At 33.2% G+C, this 22,619-nt stretch overlaps 1 protein-coding gene across 7 annotated transcripts in view; it reads left to right on the top strand.

The window, feature by feature from the left end:
* LOC110626859 (exocyst complex component SEC8) overlaps nt 1-19,311 on the top strand; it is a 39,686-nt gene extending 20,375 nt beyond the window's left edge. For 2 of the 7 annotated variants that reach the window (XM_021773006.2, XM_021772997.2), the window contains 14 exons: nt 1,240-1,370; nt 1,464-1,513; nt 2,602-2,702; nt 3,213-3,325; nt 3,503-3,610; nt 4,991-5,185; nt 5,471-5,556; nt 10,374-10,515; nt 10,605-10,682; nt 17,603-17,704; nt 18,342-18,416; nt 18,616-18,711; nt 18,804-18,853; nt 18,938-19,311. In XM_021773006.2, coding sequence (XP_021628698.1) covers nt 1,240-1,370; nt 1,464-1,513; nt 2,602-2,702; nt 3,213-3,325; nt 3,503-3,610; nt 4,991-5,185; nt 5,471-5,556; nt 10,374-10,515; nt 10,605-10,682; nt 17,603-17,704; nt 18,342-18,416; nt 18,616-18,711; nt 18,804-18,853; nt 18,938-19,025 — 1,415 coding nt within the window. In that variant the 3' untranslated portion in view covers nt 19,026-19,311. Of the gene's footprint in view, nt 1-1,239; nt 1,371-1,463; nt 1,514-2,601; nt 2,703-3,212; nt 3,326-3,502; nt 3,611-4,990; nt 5,186-5,470; nt 5,557-10,373; nt 10,516-10,604; nt 10,683-17,471; nt 17,711-18,341; nt 18,417-18,615; nt 18,712-18,803; nt 18,854-18,937 lie in introns of those variants that run through there. The other 5 variants (XM_043955429.1, XM_021773013.2, XM_043955435.1 and 2 more) reach the window with 5 other exon arrangements.
* Nucleotides 19,312-22,619: the final 3,308 nt, after the last annotated feature.

Here is a 22,619-nt window from a genome sequence, read left to right as displayed (position 1 = left end):
TCAATACTCTCCAAAGATACCGAAAAGGCAGTTCCATAGTGCTCATCGCACGTTGAGATTTGCTATGCTTGCAACACAATTTTCCAGTTAGGACATGAGTCTTATTCCACCTTCTATTCTGCAAAAACAATTAGTTCTCATAGTTTACATCTTCTGGATAACTGTGGACCAAACGAAAGATCTTAGTTAGAGTGGCACACATTACATTTCCAAATTGCGTATGAGAGGGAGATAGGGATAGGGGGATTAAGTATAAAATTTCCAAAAAGAATACAAGGATAAAATCTTTCTAAACAATTAAATGAGTCAAATATGGAAAGTAAACTTTTTCTTCTTTTTTTCATTGAAATTTCTAAAATTGACAGTTCTAGTAGAAAGTATTATTATTGTGGTCAAACAAAGAATAAATTTTGTGAAGAGGGAGGAAGAGATGATAAAGGAATTTTGACCACACCAAACAAATAAGAGTATGTCCCAATGCCATAGTATACTTTGATAATAGGGAAAGAAAGAAGGATAAGATAACTTTGTTTTCTGTTACCAAGACATCTCTACTTTTCCATGTTAAGGAATCTTGCGTAGCTAGTGGTCATCTGAATTGCAGTTCACAAGATGCAGCCTATTTTGAAACTTAATATGCTAATATATGCTCTTATTGTGTTTGGTCTTTTGTGAATGAGCTTGATAGCCTAACAGAGTACTGTTTTATAAATTGTATTGTTTTGTATGAAAAGATTTATAAATTACAATTGTGTTGGTTGGATAGCAATGAAAGCATTGGCACTTGATTACATTGATTATCACAATCACAAGTGTCAAATTTAGAAACTTAAATCAATTTTGAAAAATGCATATTTTGTCACTGTATTTTAAAATATCCTATCTATCACATATTTATAGGGTAGTAAAGAAACTTCTAGAGTTAGCCAAATGTGTAATACAAGCACACCTTCCTGGATATTTTTAAATACATGTGAAACTTATTAATTTTTCAAACTTGAGATCAATACTCTTAGAGATCCTCAATCAAATAATTGAGTTAAACACTCTAATCAACACTCAGTTAAATGCTTCTACTTTATCCTCCACCTAAGTTTGTAGCTTGAAGTTGAAAGCTTGCCTATTCTTTTAGGTTGGGGTAAGTCGCTTCAGTTAGGCTCACATTTATTTTTTAAATTCTTATGTTCTAGCTTGCTTTCTGATTGGCTTTTCATTTCCATATTTGCCTTCCAATATTAGGTGTTGATCTTATTCGTCAAGGGTGGAATAGGAGAGGTCCGAATGTCTTACAAGAAGGTTACGGTTCTGCTGCTGTCTTGCCTGAGCAAGGCATATACCTAGCAGCATCTGTATATCGGCCTGTCCTCGAGGTTTGAAAATTTTCCAGTTTGATCTGGAACTTCAAATGTTTAGCTGTGCAGGGATTATTTGCTTTTCTATTCCTAATTAGAATTTCTCAACAGTTCACAGATAAGGTTGCTTCGTTATTGCCAAAAAAATATTCGCAACTTGGGTAAGTTTGGGAACAACTGTGCTTATTTTCTCATTTCTGATATGGTTGAAATGGAATATATGAAAAATTATATGGCAGGGTGTAAAAAGAATGCAAATGAACTATATTTTTAGCACTTGATATTTTACTGTGTGATGGATTACAATATATCTTGTGTGATGGATTACCATATATCTTTTTATCTGTGCCAAAGTTGCATCTTCTAAATTAGTTCTAATGTCTCAATCTCAAATTTGATTGCTACTTGACTAGTTAGGTTTTGCTTTGAAATTGGACGATCAAGTACATGCAAAATAATCAAAGTATTACCTGAAAACCCAGAGTTTGGGAAATTTGTGCTTGAGGACTTACTAGAATTATAGAATGGTTGAAGATGTGAGGAATTTGGCCCTAACCTCTCTAGTCTCTTCTCTTGTTGCAATCTTAAAGAATATAGAGCTTTGTGTTTAAAGAAGTGTCTCCTAATGATAATTTATTGTGTATAGAACCACATGAATTGCTATGGTTGATGTCACAAGACAAAGGACCATCCCATGATTGAAGCACAGACATGAATTGTTGCACCTTTTTTTTTCTTTTTAAGAATGCATACTACACCTGGATATTATCCTTTACACAGCTGTCAAAGGTACTTAATTGTAAAGAAAATGAAATATATTTATTTTAAAGGTATTAGTAGTGGCCAACGAGTGGGCAACTGTGAAGTTTTGTTAAAATTGTTTTAGTTTGAATTACTAATGATTTCAACTGCCAAGCTACTTATAGCTGAATCAAATATTTTACTGAAGCTTTTGAAGTTCCCCTCGCATGTGTAAGTTTGTGGCTTTATTTGTGTTATGGTTTACCATTTGATGCATTCCTTAGAAGTCAACTTAATTTTCTTTAGCCCTCGTATTGTGTTGCCATATATTTCACATTGATCATAATTGGTTTTGTGGCATTTGTAATAATGCATGCTTCTAGTTTTCATGTGCATGATTCAGTTTCATTATTTTATTTTTGGCTTTCTCTTTTTTTTTTTTTTATAATTATTATAAGATCTTTTAAAATCTTATTGTTCTTTTATATTTTCAACACATAAACTGCAGGAATGATGGATTACTAGCATTTGTAGAGAACTTTGTTAAGGACCATTTTTTACCAACCATGTTCGTGGACTACCGGAAGGGTGTACAGCAAGCTATATCAAGAAAGTTTCATGTTCCATAAAAACTTGCTTTTTCTCTGTTTATAGAATAATAATTCATATGATTTGTGCGTGCACATACACACACACAAAAAATGGTATTGGCTTGAAAAATATGCATATGTCAAGGGTACCATAATATCTATTGATGAGTTTCCTTCTAGGTGTTCAAAGAGTTGTAAATTGTGTTACGATCATGAAAATTGGAAAATGTGTGTAAAATTATGACAGACGAAGCCTTTGGTTGCTATTAAGATGTAGACAATCAATATAGGGGACCAATCTTTTTTTTGTCTATATGGTTAAATACAACATGTTGTTTCTTTCTTAATTTTCTAAATTGCAAATCAGGATAGAAATGCAACATGAACATTTGAACAGTTTGGACGTGGCGTGATCATTTGAGGGATTGTTGAAATGACCTGGATTCGTGTTAAAAATGTGTTGGTTGAGTTTTTCTTGTTTCAGTTTTTTCTGCCGTATAACATTTTATTATGCTAAGGATTATTTCAGGTCCGGCTGCATTTCGCCCAAGGGCACATGCTGCTGCTAGTTATACCTCATCAATTGAGAAGGGTCGACCTGTCTTGCAGGGACTTTTGGCAATAGACTTCTTAGCGAAAGAGGCAAGCACTATCTTTTCTGCTATTTGTGAACTGCTGGAATTTTGTACATGATTGAGTTTGGCAGGATCTCAGCAATGAAGCTTTTATCTGCTGGTTGCTTTTTAATATACTGTGTTAGTTACTTTTCATCCAGGAATTTACATGATTTGAGATAGCCAATTATTTCATTTAATCTAGGTTCTTGGTTGGGCTCAAGCAATGCCAAAATTTTCTAGTGATCTTGTGAAGTATGTGCAAACTTTCCTTGAACGAGCATATGAAAGATGTCGAACATCATACATGGAGGTATGGGTATTTCTCTCCTATTTTTCTTGTTTGAGGAATTATTGCTGATTTTGATAGTCTTAATAATTTCTAATTATATGATTGGTCATGTGTTATTTATTTCCTCCATCTTATAAAGATAAGATGATTTTCTTTTTTCGTTTGTCCTAAATTATAAGTCACTTTCCCTTTGGATGGTAATTTATTCATTAGTTTCTTACTATATCCCTATTTAATATGCATTAAAAAAGAAAAATTATAAGGTCCTAGAATAATTTAGTAATGGAGCCATGTGAATGGAGTCCATATTAGGCTATATAAAGTTTATTGTTTTAACTATATTAATCAAGTTATGCCTTGAAATGAAAGAGAATTTCAAATCTGCATCCATCTGCTTTGTCTACGAAATATTTTTTTAAAAATCCATGTGAAAATATGAATACCTATCTTTGCTGCATAGAGTATTTTATTTTTGTCAGCAATTTATTAGTTGTACGAGCCATAGTTGCACTAAACTCTCTAATAAACCTCCTGTAGTATCCAATTGCCCTTAGGAACAATCTTTGTTGTTGTTTACTCTCTAATGACTAACCCTTTTTGGATTCAACAACTATGGCTTATCTAGATACTCTAACAAAAGCACCTCATATTGCATAAAAGAACACTTTTTACAGCTCACCTACAATCCAAATGCTCCTCTTTAGTAGGGATATAAATGAGCCATGCCGAGTTGAGCTTCAAACAACTTAAGCTTGGCTTGTCATTATAGCCCAAAACTCAACCTTGGCTCAAGCTAGCTTTGGCCCCTAATATTGAAGCTCAGTTTGTTTAAAATTATTTAGTTAGCTCGATTTGAGTTCATTTTGTTTGAAGCTTGTTTACAATAATAATGAGCCAAGCTCGAATTTTGGCTCATTTATTAGCTTGTTTACAATATTAAAAACCAAGCTTGGCTTTTTTAGTATCCACACTTGATGATCTTATTGAAATAGGCCTCAAAATTAAATAATTTAACTATTAAAGTATTTTTGAAATACAATACATCATTTATCAATAATACAACAATTTGAAGCAAAATACCAAAAAAAAAAATAATGAAGGAACATCAAAGAATTCATCAAGCAAATGATACACAATGCAACATTAATGTGATGTTTGGTAGGCTGTAATACAATGTAATGCAATCAAATTTTATAGTGAATCTCAAGGTGTTCCAAATAAAGCTTAAGAACTTTTCAAAACATAAATAGCAACTCACATGAAATGGTCCGTGGTGGTGGACTTGCCGGAGTAGTCAACTACTTCAATATTGCTGAATACATTTGGCTACCATTGTACAATTCTAGACTTGTGTTATAGATGCATTCATGGATAGGAATACTTTTGTTGGTCGTGTTTCAGGCCGTTCTTGAGAAGCAGAGTTACATGCTAATTGGGAGGCATGATATTGAGAAGTTGATGCGTCTTGATCCAGCAAGCTCATGTTTGCCAAATCCCCCAAGTAAGGCAAATGTGAACAATACCTCAGGTTCTGAATCTGCTGAGGTTGAATCAGAATTAAGCGAGTTATTATTGAATTTGCGGCCTATCAGGCAGGTAATGTAATTTTTTATCCAATTTGTGTTGCTACTAACTAGGTTTTTTAACTTTTTTTTTTTTCCTGAACTGAGTGGTGGAGCATGTTCAGAAATTGCTAGCCTCTTATTTCATTGAATTTATTTAGTCGTTTTTGCGATTTCCATCTGACTATATTATAAGTTCTCCCATTTTTGTTTCCAAAGGGACATTAGTTTTTCGATTCTTTATGAGGTGACACTGCATTGAGATTCATCATTCATCTAGTACATTTACTGGTTTAACATTGAATTTTCTATGCTGCAGGAAAATCTAATTCGTGATGACAACAAACTAATTTTGCTGGCATCCCTTAGTGATTCATTGGAGTATGTTGCAGACTCAATTGAAAGGCAAGTTATTTGTGATTCCAAAAATTAATGTTGTATTGCTTTGTCGGCCTCATGGGGTTACAATAAACAAGCGAGCAAGTGAAGAAGTTATGCTGCCTTAAATTTATCATAGAAAAATAAGGTTCTTGCATTTTCAATTTTTTTGGGAAGTTTATGCACACTATATTGAAGGGATGATTTGATCTTCCTGAGTTGGGTGCACTTTAACCTCTTTTTATTATTATTTTTCATCTCAGAAGTGTACAGGTGCTATCTCCATGATGGGGTTGGCTTTCCCAACTCTACATTTTCGGTTTAAGATGCATATCCTATTCCAGCTTAGTACTTCCTATTATGGCTGTTTGGTTCCAGTTTTGGTACGGTTTTTGATAAGAACAAGAATCAAAATCAGACCTATGGTTCTTTGATTTTTAGGAACCGTACTTGGAATCAAATTTCGATACAGTTTCTTTAGGATTCTAAGCAATTTTCGTATAGTTTCTGATTCGATTTTTATTTTGATTCTTTTTTAACTTCAATTTTAGTTTCCAATTTCCGTTTCCAATTTCCGTTTAAATCTTGATTATTTAATATGTATTTTAATTACCTTTTTATTATATAATATTTAATTATAGGATGAATATGTAAACTAATGATTAAATATATCATAAATACTAGAATACACTTGTAATTAAGAATGATAAAATAATTTGATTTTTATAACTAAAATTATTAAGAAAAAAATTGATGAATAAAATAGTATGTAAAATAGTATATACACATTATAATATTAGTGCATAAACATAGATATAATTATGTTTAAGTATTTAATATACCTAAAAAATTATAAAAGAACGTGTATAAAATCGATTGTCGGTTTGGTTCCAACAATACGGGTCTGGTATGGTTCTTGAAACCGATGATGAAAAGAAGAAGAAGAAAGGAAAAAATTTGAGAAAAAAATACTTGATTATTCCTCTCAAGCCAATTTGGATATATATACTACTTACAAGAGTACATACTAGTAAGAAAATAAATTAATTTCTTAATTATAGCACAATCATATCCCAATCATATCACGAAATCCTATCCCTAATTATCCCTACAAATCTAAGCTATTTATAGAAATAATCTCAACACTCCCCTTCAAGCTGGAGCGTATATGTCATATGCTCCAAGCTTGTTCAAATATACTTGATTCGTGAATCTCGAAGAGATTTTGTGAAAACATCAAGTAGTTGATCATTTGAGTTGACAAAGCTAGTAGAAATGCATTTCGACTCAATCTTTTGCCTAATAAAATGGCAATTCACCTCTATATGCTTCATCTTCTCATGAAAAATTGGATTTGATGTAATATGAAAGGCAGTTTGATTATCATATATCAGCTTCATTTGGCCAGTATCGCTATATTTCAATTCCTGAAGGAGTTGCTTCAACCAAATGAGTTCGCATGTTGCTAAAGCCTGAGCTCGATATTTTTTTTCTGCACTTGATCTTGCAACCACACCCTGTTTTTTACTTTTTCAGGATATAAGATTCCTTTCAATTATAATACAATATCCTTGTTAGAGTGTGAACATAATCTTTACATTAATTATAGGAGATTACGTAATTATAGGTTAATTGATTGATAGATGATTATTAGGAGTTGCCTTAACAATGTTTTGTAATCTGTATATATACCCACTTATTTCAATGGAAAAATATATTGAAATTTCCCAATTATTCCTTATTTTGTTACATGGTATCAGAGCCATTATTCTCGTAGAGATTTAATTTTTTTTCTCTCGTTAAGTTTTAAATTTTTGGACACTTAGGGCTCCTGTTGTTTTGTGTTACCCATCTATGGTAATATTTGTCTCTCACCGTCCACTTAGGGAGGACGCCGAAGTTACCTTGTAGCCCCCTTGTCAGATCTGTGGTTCGTTTACCGTTTGGGTGTTGGGGGGAGGCCTTTTTTTTTTTTCTTATACTGTTCACTGGGTTAGGTTTTGTTATCTTCCTTTAATTCGTTTGAAGGTGAAGGAGTATAGAGTTTTGGTTAAAATGGTTTTTGAGAATCTTTTAAAATGGTTTTTGAGAATCTCCCATTAAAAGTAATAACAAGCTGGAAGAAGCAGGAACTGGTGAATCCGTGGATATTGGAAGATACCAGAGATTGGTAGGAAGATTAATTTATCTCTCACATACTTGACCGGATATAGCCTATGCTATTAGTTTAGTCTGCCAATTCATGCATGACCCTCGCGAGACTCATATGCAGGCTGTACTTCATATCTTGAGATACCTAAAGTCTGCGCTAGAGAAAGGGCTTCTTTACTCCAAACATGGTCACCTCCGAGTTGAAGCTTTTACAGATGCAGATTGGGCAGGATCTCTCGATGACAGGAGATCCACCTCTAGCTACTGCACAGTTGTGGGAGGGAACCTTGTCACCTGGAGGAGCAAAAAACAAAGTGTTGTTGCTCGGTTAAGTGTTGAAGCAGAATACAGAGCAATGGCCCAAGGTGTGTGTGAACTCTTATGGTTGTAGAAGTTATTGGAGGAGTTGAGGTTGCCCGAGAGAGACAAGATAATTTTGTATTGTGACAATAAAGATGCTATAATTATAGCACAAAATCCAGTCCAACATGACCGGACGAAACACATTGAACTTGATCGGCACTTAAAAAAAAGAAATTAACAGATGGTGTCTTGAACTCAGTTCATGTGACTTATACTGGGCAACTTGCGGATGTGTTTACTAAAGGGCTCAACAACAAGATCTACCATAATCTGATTTACAAGTTGGACATGTGCGACATCTTTGCACCAACTTAAGAGTAGTATTGACTTATTTGCTAATCCTATCTGATTTTAGAGATATGATTTGATTTGATTAGGATCGTTAATTATCTCTGTAATTATTAATTGATTATTTGCTTTCTGTTTAGATATAATTCTTTATGTATAAATAGTCATGTAAACCAATTGTAAATATTAAGAGTGAAATACAAGAATACTCTAAATTTTCCCAAAATTCTTCAACTTAAAATAGGAATATTTACAATAAGAATAAAATTTATATAATCGAGCCTAATTAAGATCTCAAAGATATGAATTCTCCTAACTAGGAACCTTTTCTATATTGTATTATTTAAATAAAATTTGGTTTACTCTTTCTAAAATAGAAAATGATGGATGTCCTAATAGCCAATGCCATTGGATGATCTCTGCATTAACACTTATAGAATGTCCTAACAAAGCTGCCTGTGCCATATATAGTGGTTAAGGATTCATCCACTATGTGGACCCTCTTTATTCCTGAACATGGGGTCTGGTTTAAAGAGGTCGTCTTATATTTGTGTTAATTTTGGGTGTGGCTTGACTAACCTCAAAAACAAGCTCAAGGGGAGGTTTGAGCTCAAGTGGAGGAGTGCTTAAGGGATAAGGGGCACATTACTCCTATTCCGAATCAATGTGGAATTCAACGTACCTTTCACGCTCAGAACTTCACTGGAGCGTGAAATATTCAAGGGAGACATCGGTGAGGAAGCTCTGATACCACGCTAAATTTGGGTTAGTCTTAATTCACTTCAAATGTTAACTCAAGTGGAGGAATACCTAAGGTCCTTATGAGGGCACATTATCCTATCCCAAACCAACATGCGATTCAACAATTTGTTTGCTTCAAAATCTATAATTCAAAGAGATTTATAATTATTGGCAATAAAAGTAGTACTTGATTTGATAAAATTTGAAGAGACAGTCGTAGTAGATTGAGATTCAAGCTGAGACAACAGACGCATTAGGGTCTGAAGTTCTTCATTTAAAATCCTCCCAAATGTTTCTTCAGAAAAATCCACTGTTTTAGACATATGCTTTTTTCAATCAACTTTTAAAATTTGATAGTATCATCAGCATATGTAACTTGAACATCTGGTGATACTCTAGTTACTGCCATAGAGCTCTCAGTTCAGCAAAATGTGGTGCCTCACCTTCTTTTGATCCATGAACCTTGTTTCATGGCTCATAAATTTGTGTATCATTGCCCATTTGAGAATAGGTTTAAGAGATTGCATTTTAAATTGTGGATGCCCTGTTCAACAGTAAATATCCTTGAGGAGTCTGAGGCAAGAGTTGAAAAGCCATGATATCATAAGACAGTTTCTAATTCCCATTGCCTATAAATGTAGAGCTAGTATATTCTGGTTTTGATTTATCCCAGCAAGTTACCCTACAATACTTTAGCTTCAATAAACACACGATCTTGAGCATGCAAGATAATTAGTCCCATCAAGCATTACAAGAGCGATTCTTAAAGAGGGGTTGTGAATCAATGAACTCATATTTTGCTTGAGCTACCCTTTTCTTCACCAGCCATTTTTGGAAAAATGGAACCCAAAAAATTGACAAAAGTCTAAGTAAAGGGGATAAAAAACAAAGAGCTTGATCTGGAAAAATCTTCCAAAAAAGTTCTACTTGCTGTTAACAATGCATGTGAACAGTATGTGAAAAGTGCCAATAAACTGTAACATGAACAGAGCCAATAAACATAAACATTGATTTGAATTGTGCCAATGAATAGCACAAGGCCCTAATGAATTGAGGGCTCTAATACCACGTTGAGCACCCTAGTGTTTTGGGAGTTAAGAAATTTTGTATTCTTAGCTTTGGAGATATACGAAGCTCCTATTTATATAAAAAGGTTTAACCGACAATAGGAAACAAAATAGTAAGCTAATTGCAATAAAAAACTATACACAATTCCTATAATAATGTGATTTCTAGAATTATGGGATTTAAACGAAATCATGTTCTGTGGTTTATATGAAGAAATATGGCCTTGCATGCAGGCTAACTTTAAGAAGGTCAAGTCAAGCAGAAGTGAAGGGAAAGGATCTTGCATCATTTTCAGATGACTATAGAAAACTTGCAGTTGATTGCTTGAAGGTTTTGCGTGTAGAGATGCAATTAGAGACTATTTTTCACATGCAGGTTTGAGAGATGTGTGTTAATGAATTCTTTGAATTAATTGGGTCTGAGATCTTTGAAATTAATTATGTGTTGAAAATATCTCCAAATAGGAAATGTCAAACAGAGAGTACTTGGAGGACCAAGATGCCGAAGAGCCAGACGACTTTATTATTTCGCTCACAGCACAGGTTTGTATCATTATGTACAAGTTTTGATTGAATCATAGTAGATCTCATATTCTTCCTTGAATATGAGCAACATATTTTTTGAATCAAAGAATGTGTTTTTGCTATTTTTTTATTGGTTCATTATTTATTGTTGATCATTTTCACAGAAAGGGATTGCATTTTATGGTATTTATTGATTCATTTAGAGCCTCACCCCCACCCCCCCACCCCCTCCCCCCGTGCCGCCCGGGGCACCCATAATTCAATATAGTGCTGATTGAAGTAAAGTTTGTGAGGAAATCTTTTTTGAATTAATTGTCGTGGGTAGGAATTGCACCCTTCTACAATTGAAAGCTCAGTAGGTAGATAAATTAGTCTATGGACCAGGGTCCATGAATCTTATTCTAATGGCAAAGTTGTCTGTTAAGTCATCAGTGCTATTGGTGTGATCCAAGGCACGTTAGCATGGTGTAATTCCCATAGTTTGTCTTATTTTGCAATTGGCAGAAAGCTCCTAAAACTTAAAGGATGATTTCTAATTTAGTCCTTGTAATATGGCAAACCACATTTTCTTCCATCTTTTTTTTTGAGAAAAAAATTTAGTCTTTAAGGTAATTTTCTGCAACTGTTAAATTTAAAATAATTGAAGATAGAGAAAATAACATGAAAATATTTATGTGGTTTGGCTGTGAAAGTCTACATCCATGGACATAAAACTTCAAAAGGGTACATTCTTATTCATTTGTATTCTACATATCATAACACCAAATTTTTTCTGTTTATAATGGAAGATCCAAGACATGTATGATATGATATTATAGATCAAGGGATTTTCCAAGTAAATAGGAATCATAAATTACTATACCTATTTAGTAATATATATATGATACTAAGTACAAATAATTTTCTATAAAACTCCCCCTTAAGTTAAAGCATAAAGTCTTCATCAATTCTAATGCTCTTTTTCGATGAGATTCTATACAGAAGCAGAAAGCTTCCTCTCAACACCTTAAAGAACTTGATGCAACTTATTACAGTACATCCAATTAGGAATTTGCAATAGGTCCAACAATCCTAGGACAAAGGCAAACGTAGACAACATCACATAACATAGGTTGCAATACACTGAGTTACTAAGCAAAAATAGTTTCAATTATAAATGTATTTAAATTCTTCAGTTTTTGATTATACAAGTATGTCACATGTTAATTGTATAATATATGCTTTTAGATATTAATTACACATGTATCTTTAATTTAAAATTATATAATTAATAATTAAATAAAAAATAATAAAATACTCTTATTGAGAATTATTTATAATATATTTATAATATTTATATTATTATCATGTAAATGTTAGTATAATTATTCTTATTATTGACAATTTGAAATAATTATTTTAAAATGAACATAAGAATATTGTAATTTATGTGCAATAATCAAACTTTGAACTAAAGTTGAAACTAAATACTAAAGTTAAAATAGAATCAAAATAAGAACCTAAAACAAACCAAAATCGTATCGAAATTGGTTAAAATTGAATTGGGACTGAATGGAAATGCGGTTCTATATTCTTGTTCTTAAAAATCAAAGAACCTAAGGTTTGGTTCTGATTTCGGTTATGGTTCTTAACAAGAATCGTACCCAGACCGAAGTTGAACACCCCTAGCATCAAGGTAACACTACCATAGCAAGTTCGGAAACACCAACACAAAACAACTTAGGTTAACGTCAGGATGTCATTGTAAGGAAGTTCATTTTGCCACCTATACTTTCAAGGTCTTCAATCAATTCACTACTTTTTTGATGAGTTGCAAATTGGGTTAACACCTAATTTTCCCGTATTTGCCAATGGATTGAGAACATTCATTTTGTTTGAGATAGAAAAATACTTTTCAATTCCTTTGTTTGAAATTGGATATCAATAAAGGATTTCAGAGATGAAATGCTTGCAATATCACTCCAAGTAACTATGATAGCATCAAAATAAACAACCAAGAAAAATATGCCGACATCATCTTTTTATAAAATACTGATTGATTGCACATGCTCTTTTGTATTCCAAATTCTTGAACTGGCTAGTGAACCTCCAAAACTAATCACAGGCGAAGTAGAAACTTTCACTCTACTTGAGCAACAAGCTTAGTTGGTTGCTTTTTATAGATTTCTTCTTGAAGAGCATCACATAAAGAAGGAGTTTTTATGATAAATGACCATAAGAAACAAAGGAAGATAGTATAAGTATGTTGATATTTAACTTAATAGGAAGATCAAACTGGGATTATGATCATAAGATGTTGGATCTAACCACAAAGAGGCTAGGATGTTGTTTGAGGTTGTAGTCATTTGGAATAGAATGGATAATAGGAGGCCGAGCTGGAAATGCAGTAGAGGTAGAGATATCTAGAGAAATAACAAAATGAAGTAAAATATACACCTTGTCTCTTATGATTACCTGTCTGCACTGCTAACAAAATGTTTAAATTGCATTGCTTTCAATTGCATTTAAGGAAACGCACAACAACCAGTTATAGACCTTAGATGGCTTCAAGGGTGGGAATAGTGAGACTCTTTAAAATTTTATCCTTGAAGGATTGTAGATCATACTGAACTCCTATCAATGACAAAAATGTAAAGAAGGAATGTAATTATTGTTTGTTAAGTTTGGGCTAGGTTTAACCAGAGTCCGTCATTGTTGTTTGTTAAAAAACTTATGCCATTATAGACATGGAAGGTAATAAAGCAAGCCTTCAAAGGAGTCTGTCATATGTCTATTTGCACCAGAATCAATAATCCATGTAGCAGAATCAAGAGACGAAACAAAAACATTATCAGAAGTTCTTACGTTACTCACACAAATTACTGCCATTTCAAGAAAACACCACTCTTTTTCTATCAGGAAACAGCGAAAAATTATTGTTAAGAAAGAATTACTATGCACTGGTGAAAAAGGCACGGGTCCAACAGATTAGAAGCGCGACTTGACGGCGAGTCTATCGGAAAGAATCATTGCTAGAAAAACCACCGGAGTACCAATGGAATTAGTAGATTAAGAGATAGAATTTCCAAGTGGCAGAATATCCAAATCCAAATCCAAAGCTAATAACAATAATCACCTTAACTGGAGTACCAACCCTCGAAACATCACTCAATGCTGCAATACCCAAGCCAAATTGACGCTAGAAGAGGAGACGAAACTGCCGGATCTCGCCAGAAAAGGTCACACGCTCTGGCGTATGGCGTCGGAGCGAAGAGAGAGGAAGGTGCGTGTGGGTTACATGCGCTTCGTCCAGTCGCCGGAATTGGACAAGAGGCTGATCTTGGCTGCGATTTTGATCAGTAGGGGTGGTGACACAAACAACTCGCCCTAAATAGGTGATCTAGAGACAACAAATTTGAGACCCAAGAAGCTGCCGTAAAAAATTTTAAACTGACAGACGAGGGTTCTGACTACTTCAATAATATGTTGATTTTCCTTTTCGCAACTCCATTCTGTGAATAAGTGTCAACACAAGAAGACCGATGAAGAATCTTTTTTATAACAAATAAGATTGAAATTCCCTAGAAATGTACTCTTTAGCATTATCACTTTGCAATATTCGAATGAAGATATTGAATTAAGTTTGGATTTCAGCATAAAAGGCACAAAAGATAGAGAATAATTCTGAACGACTCTTAATTAAAAATAATCAAGTAGTGCCAGAGAAATCATCAACAAAAGTAATAAAGTACTTAAAGCCAGACTTAGACATAATAGGACAATGACCCTAAACATCTGAATGCACTAACTCAAAGAGGGACAAAGCCTGTTTATTGACTCGAGACACTGTAGGTAAACAGTGATGTTTGGCAAATTGACAAGACTCACAATCTAAAACAGACAGAGTGAAATAGTGAAACTGTGGACATAACTGCTTCAAAGCCGAGAGAGAAGGATGCCCCAAATGACAATGAACATCAAAAATCGTTAAATTCGTGGAACATGCAAGAGATCTAGGTAGATATAAAGACTCTGTGACTCACGCCCTCAACCAATAATCTGTTTCGTCGAAAGATCCTGAAAAACACAATGATCAGGAAAGAATGAGACACAACAATTCAATGCACGAGTGAGTTTGCTAGTGGAAAGCAAATTAAAGGAGAATTTAGAAAGACATAACACAAAGGATACAGAAAGAGAAAGAGTTAAGTTGACATGTCTAGAACCCATGACAGAAGATTTAATGCCATCAGCAAGAGTAATATAAGAAGACGATACATGAGACTTAAGATTGGAGGATGAAGACACAAGACATGCAGTAGAGTTACTTGACTTGGCAATTGCAGTGATAGAAGAGTTAGAGTTACTTGACTTGGCAATTGCAGTGATAGAAGAGTTAGAGGATTTCAGAGATGCCTGGTATTGAGTGAATTATGCATACTCATCTGCAGATATTAAAATTCCTTGATCAGGAGAGGCCTCAACTGCTGTATGCGCCATTTGTGAGCGCTGATTCTTATTCTGAAGTTTCAGGCATGTCTTCTTAGTGTGTCTAGGTTCACAGTAGTAATAACAAATGATATTTCAGAGTCAGAAAGAATCTGAGATTTAATTGTCTCAAACTCTGGAGGGAGACCTGTAAGAAAGCTCATAACAGTCATTTGTTCTCGTTGAGCTTATTGAGTTTTCACATCTGTACTAAAAGGCATCAAGACGTTAAGTTTCTCGTACACTTTTAAAATCCATAAAATAGGAGGTCAGAGTTCTATCATTTTTTTCAGCTCGAATAAAATGCCTTACACACATCATAAATAAGAAAAATATTCCCTTTGTCAAAATATAAAACCTCCAAAGAGTTCTATCATTTTTCTCAACTCGATAAAATGCCTTACACACATAATAAATACGAGAAATATTTCCTTTGCCAGAATATAAAAACTCCAAATAATCTATTAATTCTTTAACAAATTCACAATGATTAATAAGATTGATTACCTCACTATGAATAAAATTTTGGATTTGCAAAAATAATCAATCATCATCCCACATCCAATCTCTTCTAGTTTCATCAATTGGAGAATCCTTGGTAAGATGATCATCCATTTTGATACTTCGTGAATAAATACAGAGTTTTACTCCAATGCAGAAAATTAAATCCATTTAATTTTTGTTCTGTGATTTTAGTCATTGCAGGAATCACCTCCTCAGCTACGGTATTTTTAACTTCAGTCATGAGAACAACCAATCTAAAGCAATAGCAACAAAAGAAACACAGAATCAAAAAACAGGACGTGAACAGTACCAAAAACGCCTTCACCCAGCACCCAAATGGCAAATCAACCACAGATTTGATGGTGAGGGTGACTGGAGCAGTGACGGACAGGCGACGCCTCCACGCGTTGGCGAGTGGGATGGCATCAAAAGTTCAAAACCTTGTTGCGGCGCGTGAAGCTCACTCGCCGGCTGGACACCTGTTGGCTCTTCAGGGCAGCTTCGCCGATGCTCCAGCGTTCTTTCTAGGTGGGTAGTGAGAGATAAATGTTACCCTGTATAGGTAACCTAAAAGAATAGGAGCTCTAAATCTCTAAAAAATTTAAATCTCTACGGGAGAGACTCTGATATCTTGTAGAAAGCTAATATTTGTTGTCTATTACAATAAAAATTACAACATATTTATACATGAGAGACTATATCTAAAAATGAAAAGAAATAAACCTATGATCATGCAATCCCTAAAATTAAGCAACTAACACATCTATCAATATTTACTTCCTATATTAATATATTTACTTCTTATAATCTATAACAGAGACCAAGTGGGTATGTCGGATTTGATAACTGAATGATCGATACAACAAATTGATTTATCACCATAATAGCAAGGAATCCAATTCCTAATCACATACAATCTCTACTACTGCACTCTTAATAGGACTCAAAGTCCTATATCAGACAGGTGTATCTTTGGAGGGACTCAAACTCCTAATATGAGGAGTTTATTCTCAGAGAATCCTAATTCCACGAGTCCTAATAGGATGTTGAATCCATGCTTATAAATAGTGAGACCAAATCATTATTAGGTATGTTTTTCTGAATCCATAATAGTCGGTCATTAATCCCCTCATCTTTATTAACTGACTTAGACATTGGAGTGGTTTCAACAGCCAACAATCTGCTGCTGTATTTGTCTTGCAGGTTCAAGTTTAGCTTAAGAGCACCATAATGGGAGAGATTACCTAACGCACGTAGCTAATTAACACACACTTGTGAGAAAGAGAATATGAGGGCTGAATTTTGGAACATAGGATAATGGGGTATCTATAATTTAGGAAGATAGCTCCTACCAAAATAGAGATAAACTAATCCTAACTAATGTAAAATTTACAAAATAACTTTCTAAATAAAATAAAAGTCCCTTAAAACTAAAATAGAAATAGTAGGAAAGTTTAACTAGGAATTTCAAATAACATAGGAATCCCAAACAATATAGAAATAGAGTAAGAAGAATCCTATTCTATTTCCTATTAAAATAGGAGACAACTACTCTCAATTCTCCTTACAATTACCCCTGAGCAGCATTAGCCTATCCTAGCATATAAATATGCGCGATATTAGCTCAGTTTTGAGAGAAAACAAGATCTAAGTTGTTAGGTCTAGTTCCTTGTTTAAGCATGCCCTTTTTGAAGAAGATACTGTGCCCTTTTTGAACCAGATCTGAGCTACTGTTTGAATCATGTTGTGCAAGTGCATTCACAAGAACAATGAAGAAAAATCATGGAATCCCTTATGTTTTCTTTCTTACTTCTGATCTAATTATTTTACTTTCAGATGTATGCTGTTTCTCTGAAAAACATATGCAAGGTTTTAGGAAAGGAAGTGACCTTCAATTTTATTGACCTTATTCTGTTGGTGAGCCCTTGGAATTAAATTTAAATGGAGTCCTATTTCTGCACTTTCAGATAACACGCAGGGATGAGGAAATTGCACCTTTTGTGGCAGGAGTAAAGCGAAACTATATATTTGGTGGAATTTGTGGTATTGCAGCGAATGCGTCAATCAAGGTTTTGACCATTACTTTACTCAAACATTTGGTTAAGACCAGAAACTTTTAAAGTGTTTTTCTTTTTGAAAGGTTCAAATAAGTCTATGAACTTTTTATCAATCTTCAAGTAAGTCTAGTTTGACCTTTTGGCTATATATTTGGTGGAATTTGTGGTATTGCAGCGAATATGTCAATCAAGGTTTTGACCATTACTTTACCCAAACATTTGGTTAAAACCAGAAACTTTTTAAGCGTTTTTCTTTTTGAAAAGGTCCAAATAAGTCTCAACTTTTTATCAATCTCCAAGTAAATCTAGTTTGACATTTTGGCCAAATAAAAATCTGAACTTTACATTCAGAGTTAAATTAAGACCTAAGAAAATAATTTTCTAATTATAGAATATTATTTTTTATATTGGTAATAAATATTATTTCTATTTTTAATTATAACACAATAACATAAAAATTGAAGAATAAAAATAATAATTTTTTATAAAAAATAATATTCTATTAAGTTATCACTTGTTTGAACTTTAAAGGTCAGTGTTTTATTTGGTCAACAGGGATAAATTGAAAGTTCAGGGACTTATTAGTTCTTTCTGCCTTTTTATTGCCCTGTTCTGTTTTTCACTAACATTGGGAAGCATAATGTTTTAGGCTTTGGCTGACATGAAAGCCATTAACCTTTTTGGAGTTCAACAGATATGTCGAAATTCAATTGCACTAGAACAGGTAAACTTGTTACCCTCTGCTATTGCAGTTAGCTTTGTGGTTTGGAATTTAATTGGAGGTAATTATATATTATGAGAGGGTCATAAAATTACTTGAGTCTATAGCTGAAATGCATAATTTATCACTAAGGTCGTCTGCTGGTGGTTGAAATGTAACATGCAATTTTGATGTGAAAGTTTTTACAATGTTGGCGTTACAGGCCCTTGCAGCTATTCCATCAATTGATAGCGAAGCTGTACAGCAGAGATTAGATCATGCTCGCACCTATTATGAACTATTAAATATGCCATTCGAGGCAAGTCAGCTTAAACTTATTTATATTTTCTTTTCATTTATAAATATTTGTGCTGCAACATTATTTTTGTTATTAATATGCATGGTTTGCAGGCCTTGCTTGCTTTCATCACAGAGCATGAGCACTTGTTTACAGGCCCAGAGTGGGTTCCTATGACTTGCTGTTTAATTTAGTCAAGGTGCAAATTAATATTTTATTAAAAAATATATTTTGAACTTTTTAACAGGTATGGTAGTCTTCTGAAAGTTCGAGTTCCAGGAAGGGAGATTCCCCCAGATGCACAAGATCGAGTATCAGACATCTTATCTCATTAGCTTTTTTTCTATTGGCAAATGAGGATTTATTTATTAGAACCTGGTGCCATATTACACTTACAGAATTGAGGCTTAGCATGTGCTACATTTGAATTTTTGCCGTATATTGTAGATTTAAGGTTCATGGTTCTTGCAATTTTTTTCCCCTTTCTTTGGGTCATTTGTAGCATGCTTGTCTTTCTTTGGGATTTTGGCGGGACTTGGTCAGTGTTGATGCGACAGAAGGACAATGCCGTCTGAACTTGTTGCTATTTTTATTATTATTATTATTTTTTTCATTCATCAATATTCTTGTTAACGAGTCTCTATAACTCCCACGGCTCCAATATTAGAACGGAACGAAGCAACCGTTTGACATTAGTATTAAACCTATAATTTAAGAATTTCTTTTTTCAAAATATTGAGTTATATTAAGAATTAACTTTTGCATGTTTTGATTATATAAAAACTCCGCAATAACAAAGTATGTTCTCTCGACCGACATATTTCGACATCTAAGGTGATAATTTTTAAGGTGGTTTTTTGTATAATGAATTTCAATTTGAAATGGGGCATAATAGCCGCCTTGTCCGCTCCAGTTTTTAAAGATTCGGTTTTTTTTTTTTTTATTTCTTGTAGTATTGGTGACTCATGCATCGGCACAATGTTAAATATTTCCTCGTGGAATAAGATTTGCCTTGTGGAAATTTTTTTGAGAAAAATGCAATTGGACGTCTATTTGTGAATGTTATAAAAATAAAAATTATAAATAAGAATTTTTCATTTTTTCCACTTAACGAAAATAAGCCTTGCTCTACATGGTATCAGAGTGAAGGGCGAATATTTTGAAACGTACTTCAAAAGTTTTCCTTTGTTTTGTCATTAAACCCACTGCTAGCCTAATGTTAATGGTTTAAGTCACTGTACTCTCTAGAAGATGGCTAGGCTGTTGATCGACCTGTCCTTGTGTTCCAGCGATTGTTGAGGGCACGAGCGAGCCACTTGCACCATTTGTATCTTCTCAACGTGCCTCCACGCGCGCATGTGCAGCGTTCTACCACGCTCTAAAAACGTGGTAGGCTCTACTGCACTTTTAAAATGCGATTGAGTTCCTTTTCACCTTAATTTGAAAAAAAAAATTTCAGACCAGAAATTGAAAAAAAAAAAATTTTTTTAACTTGGAAAAGAAAAAACCCTTGGTGCTTTGTTCAAAGATATTAGTTTATTGGCAAGCTTTTTTTTTTTTAAGAATAATCTGCTATCTTTTCTTCTTTTCTTACTCGTTGGATAAATTTGTCATTGAGAACCACATTGGTGCTGAGGATTAATTTATTTACAATCGTTGACGATTTCTTAATACGGTTGAGACAAAACTAATATGGAGGAAAGTAGTAGTTTATGTGATCTGATGGTGATAAAAATACCAAAACACGAGGTTAATGGATGTTTAGAGTGGTGCAAAACTGTTCATAACTACTTACCAAACATCAGCAAAGATCACCTATCAACTTATGATATAAGACACAATTGGTTTAGAGAATGTAACAACCCGGTCTAAACTATAACTTTTGAATTTATTTTTTATTTATTTCAAAATGGTTTAATTCAAGTTATTTAATAATTTTTAACTAGCTATTACATACATTATCCAGTTTCAATATTCTTTCATTATGGGATCACAATTCCTTTCAAGGAATTGTACTGGGTCCCACAGAGGATGCTCGATTGATTTTTGCATATTCATAATCATAATAAAGTAATTAGTTTGATTAATCATTGTGAATACATTAAAAAATTGATAGAGTATTTAGATTTTTTGTATTATAGAAAAAGGAATATTTGCATATTTATGAGGTATGTAAAGTGTTCTATCACGTGAAAGTTCAGTAGTTTTCGGCAAGAGTAAATGATAAGTATAAATTTTCTTACTGGTTTATCCTCTGAATATGAAATTGCTAAATCTCATATTCTTTTCAGTTTTGAGATATCTTCTTTGCATGATACTTTTGCACGTATACTATATATTGAGAATGCCTAAGTCCCACAACTTGTTAATAGTGCTCTTGTCGGTTGTTATATTAGTGGATAATAGGATACAAAGGTGGAAATAAAGGATGGGGTACTAGCAAATCAAGAGTTATTTATTATTATTGTTATGAGAATGGCCACACCAAACTTAACTGTTTGAAGTTTTAAAGAAAGAATCATTCATCTTAACTAGCTAATGTAGTAGTAGAGGATCCTCTAATATCTTCTTTTGACAAAAATATCTTGGTATTTGCAGAAGAGTATGCTCAATTTTCTTAGCATCAAACATCTCTAGAGCCTACTAGTTCCTCTATCACTCACCAAATAAGGCAATTCCATTACATATTTTGTATCCTTTTTATTATTTGATTCTAGTACTATAGATCATATGATAGGTAATTCTAATCTTTTAACTTCTTTTCAACCTCATAGCACCTCTTCTACTTTCTATGTCATTTTGGAATTGCAAATTTTGATATCTATTTCTCTATCATTTGTTTTATTATCCACCAAAATTCTCTTTTAATTTGCTTTTTGTTAGTAAATTTACTCGAACCTTAAATTGTTCTATTTCCTTTTTTCTTAACTACTATTTATTTTAGGATCTTATAATGATATATATCATTGGTTAGGATGCGAAATAAGTGGTCTTTGCCTCTTAGATGAATAATTTCCATGATTCTCAGTATACTCCAGTGTCTTAATACCACTTGAAGCTCATTGTAGATTGTGTCATCCTTCCTTTTCCACTTTGAAGAAATTATCCTCAATTTTTTTCTATGCCAAAACTAGAAGGTAACTCATGTCAGTTTGTAAAACATCATCATTTACCTTTTATATCTAGAGCTAATAAACGAGTTTCGTATCTTTTTTAAGTTAATTTGTTATGATATTTTGGGTCCTTGTTCTGTTACTACTAAAACTAGATTCAGTATTGTGTTGCTTCTATTGATGATTACTCTCGTGTTACTTGGTTATATTTAATAAGAAAAGTTATTCTGAGTTGTTCTCTTCTTTTATGCCTTTTGTACTGAAATTAAACTGATTTAATTTCTCTAAACATATTTTACAAAGTAATAATGTCAAAGAATATCTTTCAGCACAATTTTAATTCTATATCACACCAAATGGCATCCTTCATTAATCTTCATGTATAGATGCTCGATCTCTAAATGATGTGGCGAAAAGAAAAAAAAATTGAAATCTCTTTGAGATTGCTTAAGCTTTTCCTTTTCACATGTAGGTTCCTAAGTATTTTTGGGGTAATGGAGTTTCTACAACATATTTCCTTATCAACCATGTTCTCTCTTTTGTCTTTAGTAGTGATATTCCTTATATTATTCTATTTCTTTCAAAATCATTATTTATCGTTAAACCTTGCATTTTTTATTGTACTTATTTTATACTGAATGTTCGACCTTAGATTACTAAATTGGATCCAAATTCCTAAGATATGTATTTCTTGAGTATTCTCATTTTCAAAAAGATTACAAGTATTTTTCTCCTATTGTTAATCGTTATATTATATCTAGAGATATCACTTTTTTTTAAATCCCTTCCATTTTTTATTAATCATCTGTGTATAAA

The sequence above is a fragment of the Manihot esculenta genome, chromosome 1 (assembly GCF_001659605.2).
Source record: "Manihot esculenta cultivar AM560-2 chromosome 1, M.esculenta_v8, whole genome shotgun sequence".
In the NCBI taxonomy this organism is placed as follows: Eukaryota; Viridiplantae; Streptophyta; class Magnoliopsida; order Malpighiales; family Euphorbiaceae; genus Manihot; species Manihot esculenta.
This window is presented reverse-complemented; position numbering and strand designations above follow the sequence as displayed.